The following is an 18,862-nucleotide window of genomic DNA, read 5'->3' as shown; positions in this document are numbered from 1 at the left end:
GTCCTTGTTACGTGTGTGTGTGTGTGTGTGTGTGTGTGTGTAAATGTCGGATCTAGAAATTAAAGCCAGGTGTGAATGACTAGTTTCCTGAACCCCTTAACCAGTGTCTGGATGCCCCTGCTTCATAATATCTAAAGCAGCAATCCCGCCTGGGATCTTACCTGATCCGCAGTCCCTCAATGTCCAGGTACCTCATTCCCACAATGTTTTACATTGGAGGGGATGTGTTTCTTACCAGTCTTCTGGGTTAGGGGGGGTTCCGATGTCTTCCGTGTGAAGCTTGAGTCAGATCTGGAAGAAAGCAGTATAGGTTATTGCGGTGTAGTATAGGGCTGTTAAGATATAAAGGGTAAATAAGAGATCCAGAGTGTGAGAGAGAGAGACACAGAGAGAGACACAGAGAGAGACACAGAGAGAGAGACACAGAGAGAGAGACACAGAGAGAGAGACACAGAGAGAGACAGAGAGAGAGAGAGAGAGAGAGACAGAGAGAGACAGAGAGAGACAGAGAGAGACAGAGAGAGACAGAGAGAGACAGCGAGAGACAGCGAGAGACAGACAGAGACAGACAGAGAGAGACAGAGAGAGACAGAGAGACAGAGAGAGGGAGGGGTAGAGTGAGAGACACACACAGAGAGAGAGACACACACAGAGACACACACACACACACACACACACACACACACACACACACACACACACACACACACACACACACACACACACACACACACACACACACACACACACACACACACACACACACAGAGACACACACACACACACACACACACAGAGACACACGCACACACACACACACGGAGAGAGACACACAGAGAGAGAGAGAGAGATGAGACACACAGAGAAAGAGAGACACAGAGAAAGAGAGACACACAGAGAAAGAGAGACACAGAACAAGAGAGAATGAGAGAGACACAGAGAGATAGAGAGAACACACACAGAGAGAATGAGAGACAAAGACAGAGAGGGCGACAGGGAGAGGGTGAGGGCGACAGGGAGAGGGTGACACAGGGAGAGGGAGACAGGGAAAGGGTGAGGGTGACACAGGGAGAGGGCGACAGGGAAAGGGTGAGGGTGACACCGGGAGAGGGTGACACACACAAACACTCACAGACACACACAAACACTCACAGACACACACAAACACTCACAGACACACTCACAGACTGAAACACACACAAACACACACAGACACACAAACACTCACTCACTCAAACACTCACTCACACAAACACTCACTCACACAAACACTCACACACACAAACACTCACTCACACAAACACTCACTCACACAAACACTCACTCACACAAACACTCACTCACACAAACACATAGACTCACAGACACATACACTCACAGACACATACACTCACAGACACATACACTCACAGACACATACACTCACAGACACATACACTCACACACACACACACACACACACACACACACACACACACACACACACACACACACACACACACACACACACACACACACACACACACACACACACACACACACACACACACACACACACACACACACACACACATATACACACACAGACACACACACAGACACACACACAGACACTCACACAGACACTCACACAGACACTCACAGACACACACACCCACCCACTCACACACACACACACCCACTCACAGACACAAACACACACACAGACACACACAGACACACACTCACACCCACTTACAGACACACAAATACACACACTCACACCCACCCACACTCAGACACACACTCACACACACCCACAGACATTCATTGGAAGGGAGGGGGCCTACCTGTTCCTCCAGAGCCTGCTTGTCCTCCACATGCTGCTCCACATGCCAGGGGATCGGGCAGGAGTTGCGGTAGGATCGGGTGGGCCAGCGGGAGGATGGGGGGGCCAGCGTGAGGATCGGGGGTCAGCGCGGGGATGGGGGGGCCAGCGGGAGGATGGGGGGGGCAGCGCGGGGATGGGGGGGCCAGCATGAGGTTCGGGGGGCCAGCAGGAGGATGGGGGGGGGTCAGCGCGAGGATGGGGGGCTAGCGGGAGGATCGGGGACCAGCGGGGGGACAGCCGGACAGGCGCACGGCCACCAACCTCCCCGATGGGAAACGTGGCAAGCCGCGCGTGCGCCCAGGCTGCAGCCAGGAGGGGGGTCAGGCAGCCATGCTGGGAACAGCCGCACGGGCCACACCAACCTCCCCGATGGGAAACGTGGCCGGGAACATTGCCAAAAACCCCCCCTCCAGCGCGTGCACACGCGCACCCCCCTCCCTCTACCTCCCGCCAGGCTGCTTACCTTCTTCCCCGCTCCTATTACCCTGCCCGCGCGGGTGCCAAAGGAGCGTGGGACGGAGGGGAAGCGCCTACCTGGTCTTCCAGCTCTGGGCAGCAGCAGCCACGGGGACCCCCCCCAGCCTACATCCGGGGACCCCGGGATCCCCCCTCCCAGCCTACATCAGGGGACCCCCCCTCCCAGCTTACATTCCACCCCGGGCAGCAAGCTGGCATCGGGTGCAGGGGGAGGGGCTGACCCAGAGCTGCCAGCCGGCCCTCTTCCTCCCGTCAGGCCAATCAGGGAGGCAGATTGTTTATTTATTTATTTTAAAAAAAAGAAATTGACGCGAACGGGGGAAATTTGAGGGGGAAATTTGAGCGCGAACGGGGGAAATTTGAGCGCGAACGGGCGAAATTTGAGCGGGAGCGGGGGAAATTTAAAAAAAAAACACGTGTGCTGCTTGGGCCAATATTTACACGCCCGGGGGTTAAATCCACCCGCCCCGGGCGAGTAAATGTATAGGATTGTCGAACACTGTATATATATATTTATTGCATCTGATCCCAGGCTGTGTTTATAAGCTGTGTTTTGGCTTACGGGTTCCATGTAGTAATGGATTTGCAGCTAAATGTGGCACTGTGTGCTCACTTGCATGTCATTTCCCAGAATCCTTTGCTGCAGTGGAAGCACATTTATGCTAGGTGATAATGGTGAAAATCAGGGTTGCAGGTCTGTCTAAGACATGTGAATGTGCTCACAAGTAATATTTTTATTTGCTATATCTGTCCAAACCCAGTAACATGAAAAGGACCTGCTAACTTAGAAAGTGGGGAGGAGCGAGCTTAAACCCCTTTAATAAAGCCTAATTCGAAACCACCCCCAATTAAATAAAACACAATATGCTAATAGCATATTATATATGTTTTTACCCACATTTTTAAAACTACATGTATATAATTTCTAAGTTAGCAGGTCTTTTTCATGTTACTGGGTTTGGACAGATCCAATGTGGTCAGTCTCCCCACAAATAGAGGTGAATGAGAAATGTAATCAGGTAGTGTTAGGACCTGCTAATGGTCATGCCATGATGTGGCTTGCAGGCTTGTAACGCTTTGGCCTAAGGGTTTAACTAAATTACCCTTTTTCAAGAGAATATATTATTTCAATGTGTATTTTTGTCATATTGGATGTAGCGTTGGGCTTTTTTGTCTTTTGTTGTATATATTTGGCCATGCTCAGCAGCACTCCTTTTGGACACACACACACACACACACACACACACACACACACACACACACACACACACACACACACACACACACACACACACACACACACACACACACACACACACACACACACACAGAGACACACACACACACACACACAGAGACACACACACACACACACGGAGAGAGACACACACAGAGAGAGAGAGAGATGAGACACACAGAGAAAGAGAGACACAGAGAAAGAGAGACACACAGAGAAAGAGAGACACAGAACAAGAGAGAATGAGAGAGACACAGAGAGATAGAGAGAACACACACAGAGAGAATGAGAGACAAAGACAGAGAGGGCGACAGGGAGAGGGTGAGGGCGACAGGGAGAGGGTGACACAGGGAGAGGGAGACAGGGAAAGGGTGAGGGTGACACAGGGAGAGGGCGACAGGGAAAGGGTGAGGGTGACACCGGGAGAGGGTGACACACACAAACACTCACAGACACACACAAACACTCACAGACACACACAGACACACAAACACTCACTCACACAAACACTCACTCACACAAACACTCACTCACACAAACACTCACACACACAAACACTCACTCACACAAACACTCACTCACACAAACACTCACACACACAAACACTCACTCACACAAACACTCACTCACACAAACACTCACTCACACAAACACTCACTCACACAAACACATAGACTCACAGACACATACACTCACAGACACATACACTCACAGACACATACACTCACAGACACATACACTCACAGACACATACACTCACACACACACACACACACACACACACACACATACACACACAGACACACACACAGACACACACACAGACACTCACACAGACACTCACACAGACACTCACAGACACACCCACCCACCCACTCACACACACACCCACTCACAGACACAAACACACACACAGACACACACAGACACACACTCACACCCACTTACAGACACACAAATACACACACTCACACCCACCCACACTCAGACACACACTCACACACACCCACAGACATTCATTGGAAGGGAGGGGGCCTACCTGTTCCTCCAGGGCCTGCTTGTCCTCCACATGCTGCTCCACATGCCAGGGGATCGGGCAGGAGTTGCGGTAGGATCGGGTGGGCCAGCGAGAGGATGGGGGGGCCAGCGTGAGGATCGGGGGTCAGCGTGGGGATGGGGGGGCCAGCGGGAGGATCGGGGGGCCAGCGGGAGGATGGGGGGGGCAGCGCGGGGATGGGGGGGCTAGCATGAGGATCGGGGGGCCAGCAGGAGGATGGGGGGGGTCAGTGCGAGGATGGGGGGCTAGCGGGAGGATCGGGGACCAGCGGGGGGACAGCCGGACAGGCGCACGGCCACCAACCTCCCCGATTGGAAACGTGGCAAGCCGCGCGTGCGCCCAGGCTGCAGCCAGGAGGGGGGTCAGGCAGCCATGCTGGGAACAGCCGCACGGGCCACACCAACCTCCCCGATGGGAAACGTGGCCGGGAACATTGCCAAAAACCCCCCCTCCAGCGCGTGCACACGCGCACCCCCCTCCCTCTACCTCCCGCCAGGCTGCTTACCTTCTTCCCCGCTCCTATTACCCTGCCCGCGCGGGTGCCAAAGGAGCGTGGGACGGAGGGGAAGCGCCTACCTGGTCTTCCAGCCCTGGGCAGCAGCAGCCACGGGGACCCCCCCCAGCCTACATCCGGGGACCCCGGGAGCCCCCCTCCCAGCCTACATCAGGGGACCCCCCCTCCCAGCTTACATTCCACCCCGGGCAGCAAGCTGGCATCGGGTGCAGGGGGAGGGGCTGACCCAGAGCTGCCAGCCGGCCCTCTTCCTCCCGTCAGGCCAATCAGGGAGGCAGATTATTTATTTATTTATTTTAAAAAAAAGAAATTGACGCGAACGGGGGAAATTTGAGGGGGAAATTTGAGCGCGAACGGGGGAAATTTGAGCGCGAACGGGCGAAATTTGAGCGGGAGCGGGGGAAATTTAAAAAAAAAACACGTGTGCTGCTTGGGCCAATATTTACACGCCCGGGGGTTAAATCCACCCGCCCCGGGCGAGTAAATGTATAGGATTGTCGAACACTGTATATATATATTTATATATATATATATATATATATATATATATATATATATATATATATATATATATATATATATATATATATATATATATATATATATATATATATATATATTTATTGCATCTGATCCCAGGCTGTGTTTATAAGCTGTGTTTTGGCTTACGGGTTCCATGTAGTAATGGATTTGCGGCTAAATGTGGCACTGTGTGCTCACTTGCATGTCATTTCCCAGAATCCTTTGCTGCAGTGGAAGCACATTTATGCTAGGTGATAATGGTGAAAATCAGGGTTGCAGGTCTGTCTAAGACATGTGAATGTGCTCACAAGTAATATTTTTATTTGCTATATCTGTCCAAACCCAGTAACATGAAAAGGACCTGCTAACTTAGAAAGTGGGGAGGAGCGAGCTTAAACCCCTTTAATAAAGCCTAATTCGAAACCACCCCCAATTAAATAAAACACAATATGCTAATAGCATATTATATATGTTTTTACCCACATTTTTAAAACTACATGTATATAATTTCTAAGTTAGCAGGTCTTTTTCATGTTACTGGGTTTGGACAGATCCAATGTGGTCAGTCTCCCCACAAATAGAGGTGAATGAGAAATGTAATCAGGTAGTGTTAGGACCTGCTAATGGTCATGCCATGATGTGGCTTGCAGGCTTGTAACGCTTTGGCCTAAGGGTTTAACTAAATTACCCTTTTTCAAGAGAATATATTATTTCAATGTGTATTTTTGTCATATTGGATGTAGCGTTGGGCTTTTTTGTCTTTTGTTGTATATATTTGGCCATGCTCAGCAGCACTCCTTTTGGACACACACACACACACACACACACACACACACACACACACACACACACACACACACACACACACACACACACACACACACACACACACACACACACACACACACACACACACACACACACGTGGTGGGTTTGGGGATTTCTTGAGCTTGCTGGTATTTTGTGTTTATTAATGCTGGGGGTTTTACTTCCCCTTTTCAGCACTTGAAAAGCATGAGTGGTCTTTTTTATTGACTGATAAGTATTTCACATATTAAAGAATAGTGATATGATTTCTAATATTGGCCTCTATATTTCTATTTACAGTGCTAAAGCTGTAGGTTGGTCATGGGACCTTTTTCAGAATATGTTTATTAGTCTGCCACCTCAGTCATCAACCTGGCAACCTCCACCCTCTCCACCCTCTCCTCCCCATAATAATGATAATTGTTTGTGGTTATACAGTGAGTTTTACAGAGACATTTTGCAGACACAGTAGAGCTTACAATCTATTTTCTGGTGCCTGAGGCACAGGGAGATATGGTGATTTGCGCAAAGTCACAAGGAGCCGACACCGGGAATTGAACCAGGTTCCTCTGATTCAAATTCAGAGTCAGCGTCTTTACTCACTGAGTTGCTCTTTCTCCTCTTAATCTAAGAGTGGGCTATCTTTTTAGCCCATACTTAACAGACCACCCGGTCAAATTCCTCAATACAAATCCCCTAAATTAATCTTTTTCATATCAACCTATCCTGTTGACAACTTTATTTAAATAGTATTATGTTGCAGATTTGTGTGCCTGGTTACATTTCCATTCCTTAGTACGGTTTTGTGCAGATTTGACCAAACAATGTAAGGTTTTTAGTTTGATTTTGTCCCAAGGAGATTCAAATACAAATAGGGAGAAATTCCTGTATGTAGAGAAAATGCCTTTCAAATTAAACTACATTTCTCACCAGACTATGGTCAGATAAAAATAAAATTGAGGGTTGATAACTCTCAACCCTCAATTTTATCATAATAATCATAAGGAAATTTCCTTCTTTTTTTTTTTTTACAAAAGATAGTATACAGAATTTTTAAAACTATATATATATATATATATATATATATATATATATATATATATATATATATATATATATATATATTCTGCAACTGTAGTGAAGAGAAGAGACCTGTGAGGTATTAAATGCGCTGTACAGTATAAGTCCATCTGGGAAGAACTTTCATGTAGGTTCTCTAAAAGGTATCACAACCTGCAAGGAATCTGCACTTCTCCAGGACCTACTAGAACTTATTCAATTAGCTTAACTCTTACACTTTACTCCAACACAACGTACATACACCTATAACATATATTATCTTTACCTGTGCATGCAATGTCTTGTATATAATAGATAACCCTGGTCACTTATATGGTTATAAATACATAGTTACAATATTTGTCATCATAACTCTATAGCCAGGACATACTTGAAACATAAGAGGAAACTCTCAAAGTATTACTTCCTGGTAGAACATTTTATAAATAAATAAAATAACACAAAACCACATTTCGATATTTATTGTAGGCCTTTGGAATGCATTTCTAACCACAATTGAGCAATGTTATTCTTCTCTTATTATTGTTATCATTCTGTATATCTTCTTTTTTCCATGTATTAAACTAAATAGTCATTTGCTTTCTTTTTCTTAATGCAGGATCATCCGGACGAAAGTTCAACAGCCAACAAACCAACAAGTTCCACCCTCCAATCACAGCATAGGTGAGAAACATGTTTTATTAATGTGATGATAGAAAAAGAACATCTTAAGGAACTTTTAATTATTCTTATGGATAGATAATTTTGCATAAAACACTTCAGCACACACACACACTAATACAATTCCTTTATCATTCTCCAGGGGCTGAACATGGTAAATTAATTTTATAAATACAGTTAAAAGGTTTTATATTTTACTGATTATTATGATAAATAGATTTTACCCTGAGACAGAAAATTGAAATCTACACCAAAAATGCTAACAGGGGACTATGGTACTTTGGATAATTAAAGTAATAAATCAGAAAATAGATACTTATTCATAACATTTTATGCATCATTAGCCAGTAAGTAGTTTAAATGTGAATTTTCCTTCCATCATGCATTCTTTTTGTTCTTTGTGTAAGTGCAGTCTTAAGTAGAGAGGTGGAAAAAGTTCCCAAACAATATTTTTTAGTTGAACTTGTCAAGATATTTCACCCTAGGCTGTATTTTTATTGATATTTCAATTCAGCAGCACTGATTGGTTAAATACTGGCTCACACTATTCATCAAACACTAAAACCATAACAAAAGCAAAGAAAGTATTAGCTTCACTAGCTGGCTGGTAATGTACAGTATGTAACAGGCTTTTGGGTCAATACAAGAATGTGTTGATGCTCTGCATTAAAAAACAGTTTCTGCTTGTGACAGCATCAAATGTAAGTGTGTATGTGTGTTTGTTAATACAAATTTAACAGAGATCATTGTCAAAGGGTTAGGTTTATGTCCATATAGACCAGATGGAATTTTCTTGGTTCTTAGAAAATGGAAATAAGTGATGGAGAGGAATGCAGAATTTGAAACATTCCTTTATCTTTTTTACTGGTAAAGACACCAACAAAACAGTGTATTGAGTAACTGCTACTTATCTTCTGGGGACAATCCCAAGCTGCAAGCTAATACAGAGAATGAATGTTGTCTGAAGAGGCCATTGACCTGAAGTTTTTGGGCAATCGAACCTTATAGAATAAGGCTCTAAATAAAAGCATAGAAACTCTATACACTGAAACATAGAAACATAAAAACATGAAACATAGAAACAAAAGATACAAACTACTCTCTTAGCATCCATTTAATAGTAAAACCACTTTGTAGTGCCTTATTATCTAGAAATACAGAATGAATGATGGGAAACTACCCATTCCCCAAATTGGACAGTATATAGGAAATGAGGAGGACACCAACACTTGAAACATTAGCAAAAATGTATTGAATGCACGAATAGCTATATATAAGTTACAAAAGTAACATAAAAATACATCACTAACAACTATATATCAAAAGTTAAAATGTCATAGGCTGACACACCTGCGTTTTAGAGACTGTTTCGAACATCAGCCCATTGTGAAGACTCTTATTGTCTTCTTATCTAGATCCAAGTTTGATGCTATTCTTTTCTGTCATTATATTGCATTCACAATAATGTTTTGACCACCTGAAATAATGAGTCCAATAATATTACACCTATGATTCATTCCTATTCTACTGACGTTAGGAGTGTTTATACATTTATCCTACCACACTGTCAGCCCAAGATTGAGCCAACTGTATCAGGTCATAAGCCATATAGGAATGTAGCCACAAAGAAGCATACATGAATTATATTGTAAATAAGAAAGGACTAAAAACATAATTCTTGTCAAACAAAATGGATTCTACTCCAATTATCTTTGTCGTCAGTGATATTTTCACTAGTGCAAAGCAAATTCTGCCACTCTAACAATTGCCATAATTCTCTACCAAATCAGATCCTAAAAGAAGATGTATGAATGACGGATAGATATAGCAGTCTGTGCCAATATTCACAGACATCAGTAATACAATTTTAATGTGTAGTCATAGTCTGTTGAATTGGTATTTGAGTTAGAGGGGGCCTGTCAAGAAAACCAGAAACATGTATTACCATTTGAAAGAGGAAATCAGGGGCAGTTACAAAATCAACATGACAGAGAAGGGGAATATCTGTATGTGTGGATTAATAGAAGCAACGGTTTTGTCAACAGCAAGTATGCATTGATGTCCTGTATCATGTTATGTATTATTTATTGAAGCACTATATGTCACTATATGTTCCATTTAAGTTAGAGAATAGTGAACACAAGTAGAGTACACAAACCGCATCTTTAAAAGAAGCTGACATAAAGACAATTTACTATTGTAAAAGAAATTATGACTGCAAGGTTAGCCGTGCAGTTTGGCCCTGATATTCTCTTAACTTTACTCCTCTTTAAAGATGCAAATTGATGATCAAACATCAGTACAATGCAGTCTTGTCTCTGTAATCCTTCTTAAAAGGGTTTCCCCAAAAGGACGGCGGATTTATACCTTCATCCTATTTAGAATTCTGTTTAGTGCCAAGGACTTATTTGTTTCTCCCTTTGGAGCCTTACGAAGGTCAGCATGAGGGGTTTTGTACAAAGGGCTCACTGAAGCAATACCTTAGTTAGTTATCCTTCCAACTCAAAGATCTCCACCAAAGGAAACAAATATAGCATTTGTTGCTACTTGCTACATTCCACATGTTCGTTTTCTATATGCCATTGAAGGATTTATTTTTAAGAATGTTTATATTTCTGAGACCAGTTTGTGTTCAGAGGAGGACAGGACTAATACTTTCCCACTACTTAAAAATATACCTGCTGAATGTACTGTACATCAATGCAGTATATTTATATATGTGTTCCAATTTTCATACAGTTGTTCTTTCTACATAGAAAAACAGTAAAATAGCTGAAGCACAAATAGCCTTGACAGGCCTATTTTTTTTTATATCTGACTAACAGTAGCAACCAACAAGACACAACAATGCAACAATAACAGTAAGCCTAAAACAATTGCTGTTTCTGTATTATTAATTTGAAGGGGCTTAAAAAGGAATCTTATGGGCCACTTGGATTTTGCATTCATAAATATTGTAGATCTCCAATACTGTGTTTGTGTTGTGTTCTGTAGTGGCAAACGTGATTTAAGCAATTAGGAGTTTACATATTCAGTGACATTTTATCCTGAGGGCCATATTTAAATTCAAGTAGTGGGGTGGGACTGGACTTGCTGCTTTACAGTGATAATTTTCAGATGATTATTGAGGTGTGAATGGGATGTCCCCTCTTCATAACCTATATTGTAAATAATTCCCATCTCTCCGACTTCTCTGTAGTCTTTGAACTTGCCTCCCTAACCTCCTTCATCACACTTTTTTGTGGTCGAGTCATTATTGTCTAGGCATTAATCTTTTAACAGAGAAAAGCAAAGTCAAACAACCTTGCTAAATACAAAATGTGTCTAAAAGCACACACATAATTATTATATTTATCTCTAGCAAAATGTAGTTCTGTATTAAAATGATTATTAATGACTATTGGTACTCTGATTCATCCTGCCATCAGGAAGCAAAGTGGCTAAAACAGACATAACATAACATAACATAGCTAAAATCAGTGCATAGAAACTGAAGTTTTATTGGAATAAATACAGTTGAAATTTGGAATTAATTACTCATGGAGACTGTGATGGCAGATAAAATAGATATTTTCAAAAAAAAGTTGGACATCTTTTTAGAAAGGAAAGGTATACAGGGATATACCTAATAAGGGAACATCGGAAGGATGTTGACCCAGGGAGAAATATGATTGCCATTATTTTAGTAAGGAAAGAATTATCATTGGATAATATTTTACTGGCTTCTTCTGTGGATTAAAATACTGTTAATACAAATAGGATGAATATCTGTTGTCTAAATTTAGCACTTGATGGACATATGTCTTTTTTCAACCTCATCTACTGTGTAACTATTCTCTTTTTTGCTCTTTTTAGCTTCAACAGGATCAGGGACCCAGGTCTCCTCTGTTAGCACTGACTCAGCAGGTTCCTCTTACTCTATCAGTGGAATTTTGGGAATTACGTCATCTACTGCCGAAACCAACAAGCGCAAGAGAGATGAAGGTAATAACTTCACACTTTTCTCTGATACGTGTTGCCAACCAGCTTTTTGCGAGTAATGTAAGTTCAATCATATTTTGGTAGATACCAACAGAATCACGTTTTGGTGTTTCTGGAACAGTATAGAAGTGTTCCTGGGAATTCTGCGATCACCTCTTCTGATCAATCAGTGGCGTAAGGCATCAGGCATGTAAGGGGGGGGAGGGGGTCAGGAACCCGTAAGACACTGATTTTGTTACTATAGGATCTTATGAGTTTTTCCCACGTCTATTTTTTTCACAGTATATGTCCTTGCTTTGCAATGAAGTATTGCTCTAACCAAAACACTTAATATGAAGGATTTTGGTTAGGCTACTGACGCTTGGATTTTTATTGATATACCTATTTATATCAAACCAATATGGAAAGGAGATATGTATTTTATATATGCTTGTACAGATATAAAGTAATGTTTCTGATATTTTTGTGTGTTCACAACTGTTAAGTAGACTCACATCAGTTGCTTTATTAACAAGAGGCCTGTCCTTTGTGCTGGATAACAGTAGAATAACCCTATAATATAACTTCAGTGCATTATAAACCCTCCCCAATACAGTGCATTGTAAGATAATGGAAACGAGTCCTGAAATGTCAGTACAGTAATATACAGTTTACAATATATGCATCACACTTATAAATATATAGAGCGGAAAATAACTAACTTATGTTACCACATTATCTCCCAAAGCGTACACTTTATTCTTTTAACATATTGTCTATGGTATGAACTTATTTCCTACAGACATTATTGTCTCTGGCTACTTTCCTTTTCCTCCTTACTGTTTATTAGGTTAAATAGAGATACTTAAATGTAATGTTACTTTCGCTTCTTGTGTACATGTGCTTACAGAGCATGAAATAGCAGTGCCGAATTACGCTCATAACTGTATGAGAAATGAGTGCAATTAATCTGCAACTTATTACTTGTTAATATGTTAAGCACATTTTCCAAATGTTACTACAGCCATTTCCAAAACGTTAAATAATGTAGTCATTTGTTAATCACATTTTCACAATGTTACTATGGCAATTTTTTACACTCTACTTGCAAATGCTAGACCAAGGGTCTGCAACCTCTCAAGGAAGAAGAGCCATTTTTAAAAAAAATGTCTTTCTCCAAAATATTCCGATACATGCATGAATATTACACTCCCACAAACACATACATATACTGCACACACACTAATAGATATACCGTATAAGCATTAACATACGACAAAATATGTGGGGGAATAAATTTCACCTTTTGGTGAAATCTGAATATCTTTGATGCAAAATGTCGAATTTTGTCCAAACATTTTAGGTTAAAGAGTTCTAGAAAACATTTAGAATTTTCCATTTGTTTTTGGAAAGTTTGATCGAGACCTAGGTGAAGAAGATTTTGCCAAGTTCAGCAAGTTCGCTCTATTCTTCACTTCTAAGAAGTCAGTGATATTTGGGTCTGTATTTACAAAGCTCGGCTATTCATCTAGTTTATTACTGTACATCTATTGAAATTAATTTTTCAACTTTCAAATTAACTATACAAAATAGAAAATATAGGCACAAGTATAGTCAATGTATAACACCTGAAGTGTGTCCTTTCTGCCCTGCACATATAGAACCTTGTTTAACAGGTGGTGCTACTCCATAGGACACCTATTCGATGTTGGAAGACACCTTTTGGCAAAGTGTCTTCGGTACCGGAAGGTGTCTTATGAAAAAGAACGGCTTAATAAATATAGTCATAAAGCTTTGAAGCTATAAAATTTAGGTTCAATTCTGAAACAAATGTTAAAAACAGTAAAGAAGATATTCCACCTGTGAATGCTTTCAGTTTACTGCAACTCTAGTATATGAAGCGGGATTGCACTTTTATGTTCCAAAAAGATACAAAAAGTGTTTAGATCATTACCTTTCCATCTCATTATTAGTAAGATAAGGATTATTTGTCACATAATGGACTATAGAGGGTAGTAAAGTTTAATTGTGCAGATTATTTTGTAGCAGCAATGACCCTGTGAATGAGTTCCTTACTGAAATAGCAATTTAATTGCTTCTGTTTAAAACATTGAAGTCAGAAAATCAACTATCCAGCATTTTTCCTAGGCAAATTTAATTTAGTTAGCTTTTTTCCCCTTTGTCAAAATTATTTCTGAAGGCAGTTCACTTTTTTTAAATTATTATTATTATTATTAGTTTATTAATCCTGGTAGAGCATAGGTTAGGGTTTCTCAACCTTATTTGTATGGTGAACTACATGTAAAGGCAAACTCTTGTTCACATCAAAGAGGGCTGTAGCTTATAGCAGAGACTCCATCAAAGGTTCCATCCAAATCTTGTACTAAGACACAGTTAATAGTAAACTGTGGTGAGTGATGATGGAAGTTCCAGTTGTGTTAATGCTCATCCTGGGTTTGTACATGTTCCACCTTCCAGAAGAATTGTACAGACATAGCGGCCATTATTGCTCCCGCTGGCACGTTGTAGCAGCACACACAGAAACCGCCAGTGGGAGCAGCCATCATTCTAAAAGGATTAGCAATAAAAAGGGGTCTTGGATAAAAGCAGATGCAACAAGGCCTGCCATCTGTACACAAATTAAACGAATTATTGAAACGTATTTGTCCAGTCTATATAGATGTCTCAAGACCAGGATGATGGAGCACTTCAGGCTCATATCCAAAGGAGATCTTAGTCACCCTGTCTCCAAACACTTTTCATGCTGCAATAGAGGGGGTCCCACTAATTTTTCTTTTCAAGGTATTGAAATAGTTACTCCCTCTATCCGAGGGGGTGACAGGACCCTGCAGTTGGATCGCCGTGAGGCATTCTGGATCTTCACATTACGGACCAGGGTGCCTCACGGTATGAACACTGACTGGGATCTCACGCATTTTCTGTAGTTGCTCTTTTCAGTTTATTAATACATATATGAGTCTGAAGTGCTTATGATCACTCTGGTCATTTTATCTTCTATATTTGAGGATAAGGATATTCATATCTTCTCTTTCTAATGATTATGTATTATCACAGGATGATGTTTCCTTTATATATGTTTGCGTTTCTGTTCTTTTCTAATGACTTTACATTTATGGTATGATGTCTATTATATATGCTTATGCCAAAGCAAAATTATGCATCATCAAGGGTTTAATTGTTTGTTCTTTTTAAACTTTTTGATAATTATGGAGATTACATTCTCTTTTAATAATACTGGTCATATCTAAATATTAAATATCAACATGTGTAACACACATGAGATATATATATTATTACCATATACCATAGGTATCAATATCCTGTATTTCCCTTTTTCCCTATTCTCTTTCTCCTTAATTATTCTTTTTGATTAATTTTTACTACATGTTCTGTCTTATGGTTTCTTTCAAAAGTATTTCTATTTTTTCTTTTGTGTCCAAATTTTTTTTTAATCAATTGTGTCATAACTTATTATGAGTATTTCTGTGCTCCTTTTATATTGATTGCTGGATTCAGTACAAAGAAATAATTGCATACTATTAGTAATACGCTAAAGTATAGGTTATACCTAGTTTATCTATACTGCCTTCAGTGGATGATTCCAGCTCTAACAATATATTGAGATTGGGAATGAGAGTTCCCTGTTCCCTTAGTATTCTTTAATACATTTATTTATATACTTTGTATGTTGCCAGGGATTAGGATTGTTAACCTCTACCATTACTTATCTAGTACTGTATGTACAATTGCAGGCACTGATCTGGTTACTCCTAACTAAGCTTCCATATTAAGTATATTTTAAATTTTATTTCTTCATGGGTTATTGATTGATTTTGTCTGCCCTCCTCCTTTTCTAAGGGGACAAGCTCAATCTTATATCCATTGGTCTTGTCTATATGAGTTTTCTATGTATAATATGTGTGTTTGACAATATTTTTTGATTAAAGTTTTCGTATTCAATATTATGGCTTTTTCAGCCAATCACGGCGCTTTATGCATTCTCTCCATTATGGGCGCGAGTAAGGAGTTTAGCGCGAGTCATAGTAGCGACGAGATTATCGGTCGCATGGAGATGACGTCATAAATGCCGCGATTTTGGCGCGAAAATGTTTATGGATATAAGGATGCATCTATGAACCTCTCCTTACACCTTGAGAAAGTCCTTTACGGACGAAACGCGTAGGTGCGTTCCTACCATTGTTTTTTTTGCACTGACCATTAAAGTACCCTTTTAATACTTATCCCTGCTTGGAGTTACCCTCATTTTGGCGATCCACTAGCTGGTATGCTGCCAAGAAACGCTGCTGTGCTCCTCTACATCCTCGCTGCTTATATAAACTTTCAATTGGAACATTCTGGTCTGATTTTTAATTTGCCCTGATTGGAAACTAATTTTTTTTTAATTCTACAATTTGACAATGTTATATCCTTTCTTAATCAGGGGGATTAAAAGGGAAACACAAAAGATGGGCAATTTTTTGGGGGGCGAATTTGAATCTGCCTCGGATTGGCCAGTTCCTTTGAGTCGTGGCAAATCCGCCATTTGTTTTCTGTCACTGACAATTTGAAACCCGAATTACAAATCCGTGGCCAAATTGTTAAAAATCTCAAAAATCAGTAACTCTCAGTACATATTACTTTGTGCTTCAACTCCTTTCAATGCTCTCATACTGGCCTTGACAAAGCACCAACAGCGAAACGCACGCGTCGGCACCACACAGTCACGTGCACGTGCAGAGCCCTAGTTCACAGACGCTGATCTCAATTCCAACAGGGAAAGACAGCGTGGCTCAGCTGCTGCACAGTAACATGCTCCAGACAGACCTGACGGTCTGGGGAGCTCTCTAAGAGGGAGTTTTTCTTAACCAACTGGCAATGTACTATCACACTACAAGGGACAACATACCCCAGCTTCTTACCTACTATCCCATTATTAAAATATTTTTAAGGATAATTAAACACTCTAGCAGCAGAAAAGTGTCCTATTCAGAAACTATCACAATACTTTATAGATTCTGAAGTGCCAGCATACTACCTTAAATGAAGAGGTAAAACACTTATTAGGTTAAGGTTTTTACCACTGCAAAACCTGTCATTTGATCCTATACAGTGTATTACCTAGCTGATATTTCCTTATCTGACCATATAGGAGTCTCAGCAGTGCCTCATTTTTCATCAGTATATTAACCCTTTAAGTACTAGTGTTGACCTTAGATCTGCATACTTCAGATCCCAGGTTCACACGACAATATTTGTGTTATATACACTCACGTACAATTATTCATACTGCGTCCGTGGTTAGGACTGGTGCACAACCTACTAGGATTGTTACCAACAATCAATATCAGAACACCTGGCTGTATTACACAGCAGCCTTGTGTAAGGTTTTCTGGTTTTGGTGCACCAACCAGTACTTAGTATACTGTGGCACTACATCTATGGCTATCACTACTATTCCCTCACAAAACCATTCCCTGGTGTTGACTTCATATAAGTAACACTAGGGCCAGTGAATCCACATAACACTGGGCATTAACATAGTTAACCATCTCTCTGGGGTACACCTTACTCCTAGAGACATTAAAGCGCTTGAAATTTATTTCATTCTTGTTTTAAACCCCATTGTTTTAACGAGTTTTCAATAAATCATGTTTTAACATTACCATCAAATCTCACTTAGTGATAGAGTGCTATATAGGGGTTCTGTTCATCTCTGGTCTTATATCAATTTAGCCCCTCTAAGCACCATCACTTATACAACTTTGGCTTTAGCGGGGGTATTTGTATAGTGTGTATAATTTTACAGTCAACAAAATATATATCCTTTGGAGATATGCTAGTTGACAGTTACAATGGTGCACTGCTAGCCATCAGCTGATTTAGCTGACATTGCTAGAGCAGCTGCCTAGAAAAGCAGTGGTTGTGGGTGTCACGGGAGAACAGGACTAACACCAGGGATCAATATCGCTAGACAGAAACACAAGAGTTTATAACATTTATTTATTGGAAAACAGTAATCCACAACAATACATATACACAGACAACATACCCAACTGGGGGATACTGGGGTAACCCAGAGTGCTAGGCGCAGGGACCTCCCTGGAGAGATTTTCCCTGATCTTCCCCCTGCAATGTCCTCTTAACCACTCTCCAGGCCTGGCACCAGTACAGGAGTGGACGCTGCAGCTTTTCCTTAATTACAGCAAACTTCTGCAACTCTGCTGGGTCTGAACTGAGCTGCATTGAACTGCTAGGGGTCTCCCTCCCCACCGGTTTATACCCTTAACCCAGCGGTGCGCAAACTGGGGGGCGCAACCCGACGGTCATGTGACGGTCACTGGAAAATCAAATAGAGATGACTTCCAGCGATCGCGACCAATCCATTGATCCTTGGCGCCGGCGCGCTTACTATGAGCGCACGCGACGGCGGCAATGCATTTGTTTTGCCGCAACGTCACGTTGCTGTCGCCGGCGCCATAAGCGCAGCCCAAGACATAATACATAGCTATACATACACATGACATAATACAACTGTATTACTGATAGGTAGGGGTAATGCAGGGCTTGACTTTTATTAAACGCAGTCATATTTACCCCTACCGTCACAGTCGGTTCTAGTCCTGTTGGGTCTGACACCATTCCAGTTATTAGGTGTTT

At 41.3% G+C, this 18,862-nt stretch overlaps 1 protein-coding gene across 3 annotated transcripts in view; it reads left to right on the top strand.

Annotated features, from left to right (window-relative positions):
• PAX5 (paired box 5) overlaps positions 1-18,862 on the top strand; it is a 268,060-nt gene that overhangs the window by 45,328 nt on the left and 203,870 nt on the right. For all 3 annotated transcript variants that reach the window (XM_075602572.1, XM_075602563.1, XM_075602582.1), the window contains exons 4-5: positions 8,163-8,227; positions 12,080-12,208. In XM_075602572.1, coding sequence (XP_075458687.1) covers positions 8,163-8,227; positions 12,080-12,208 — 194 coding nt within the window. The remainder of the gene's footprint in view (positions 1-8,162; positions 8,228-12,079; positions 12,209-18,862) is intronic.

The sequence above is a fragment of the Ascaphus truei genome, chromosome 1 (assembly GCF_040206685.1).
Source record: "Ascaphus truei isolate aAscTru1 chromosome 1, aAscTru1.hap1, whole genome shotgun sequence".
NCBI classification, from domain to species: Eukaryota; Metazoa; Chordata; class Amphibia; order Anura; family Ascaphidae; genus Ascaphus; species Ascaphus truei.
The sequence above is the reverse complement of the archived record's forward strand: the minus strand, read 5'-3'. Positions and strand labels throughout refer to the sequence as shown.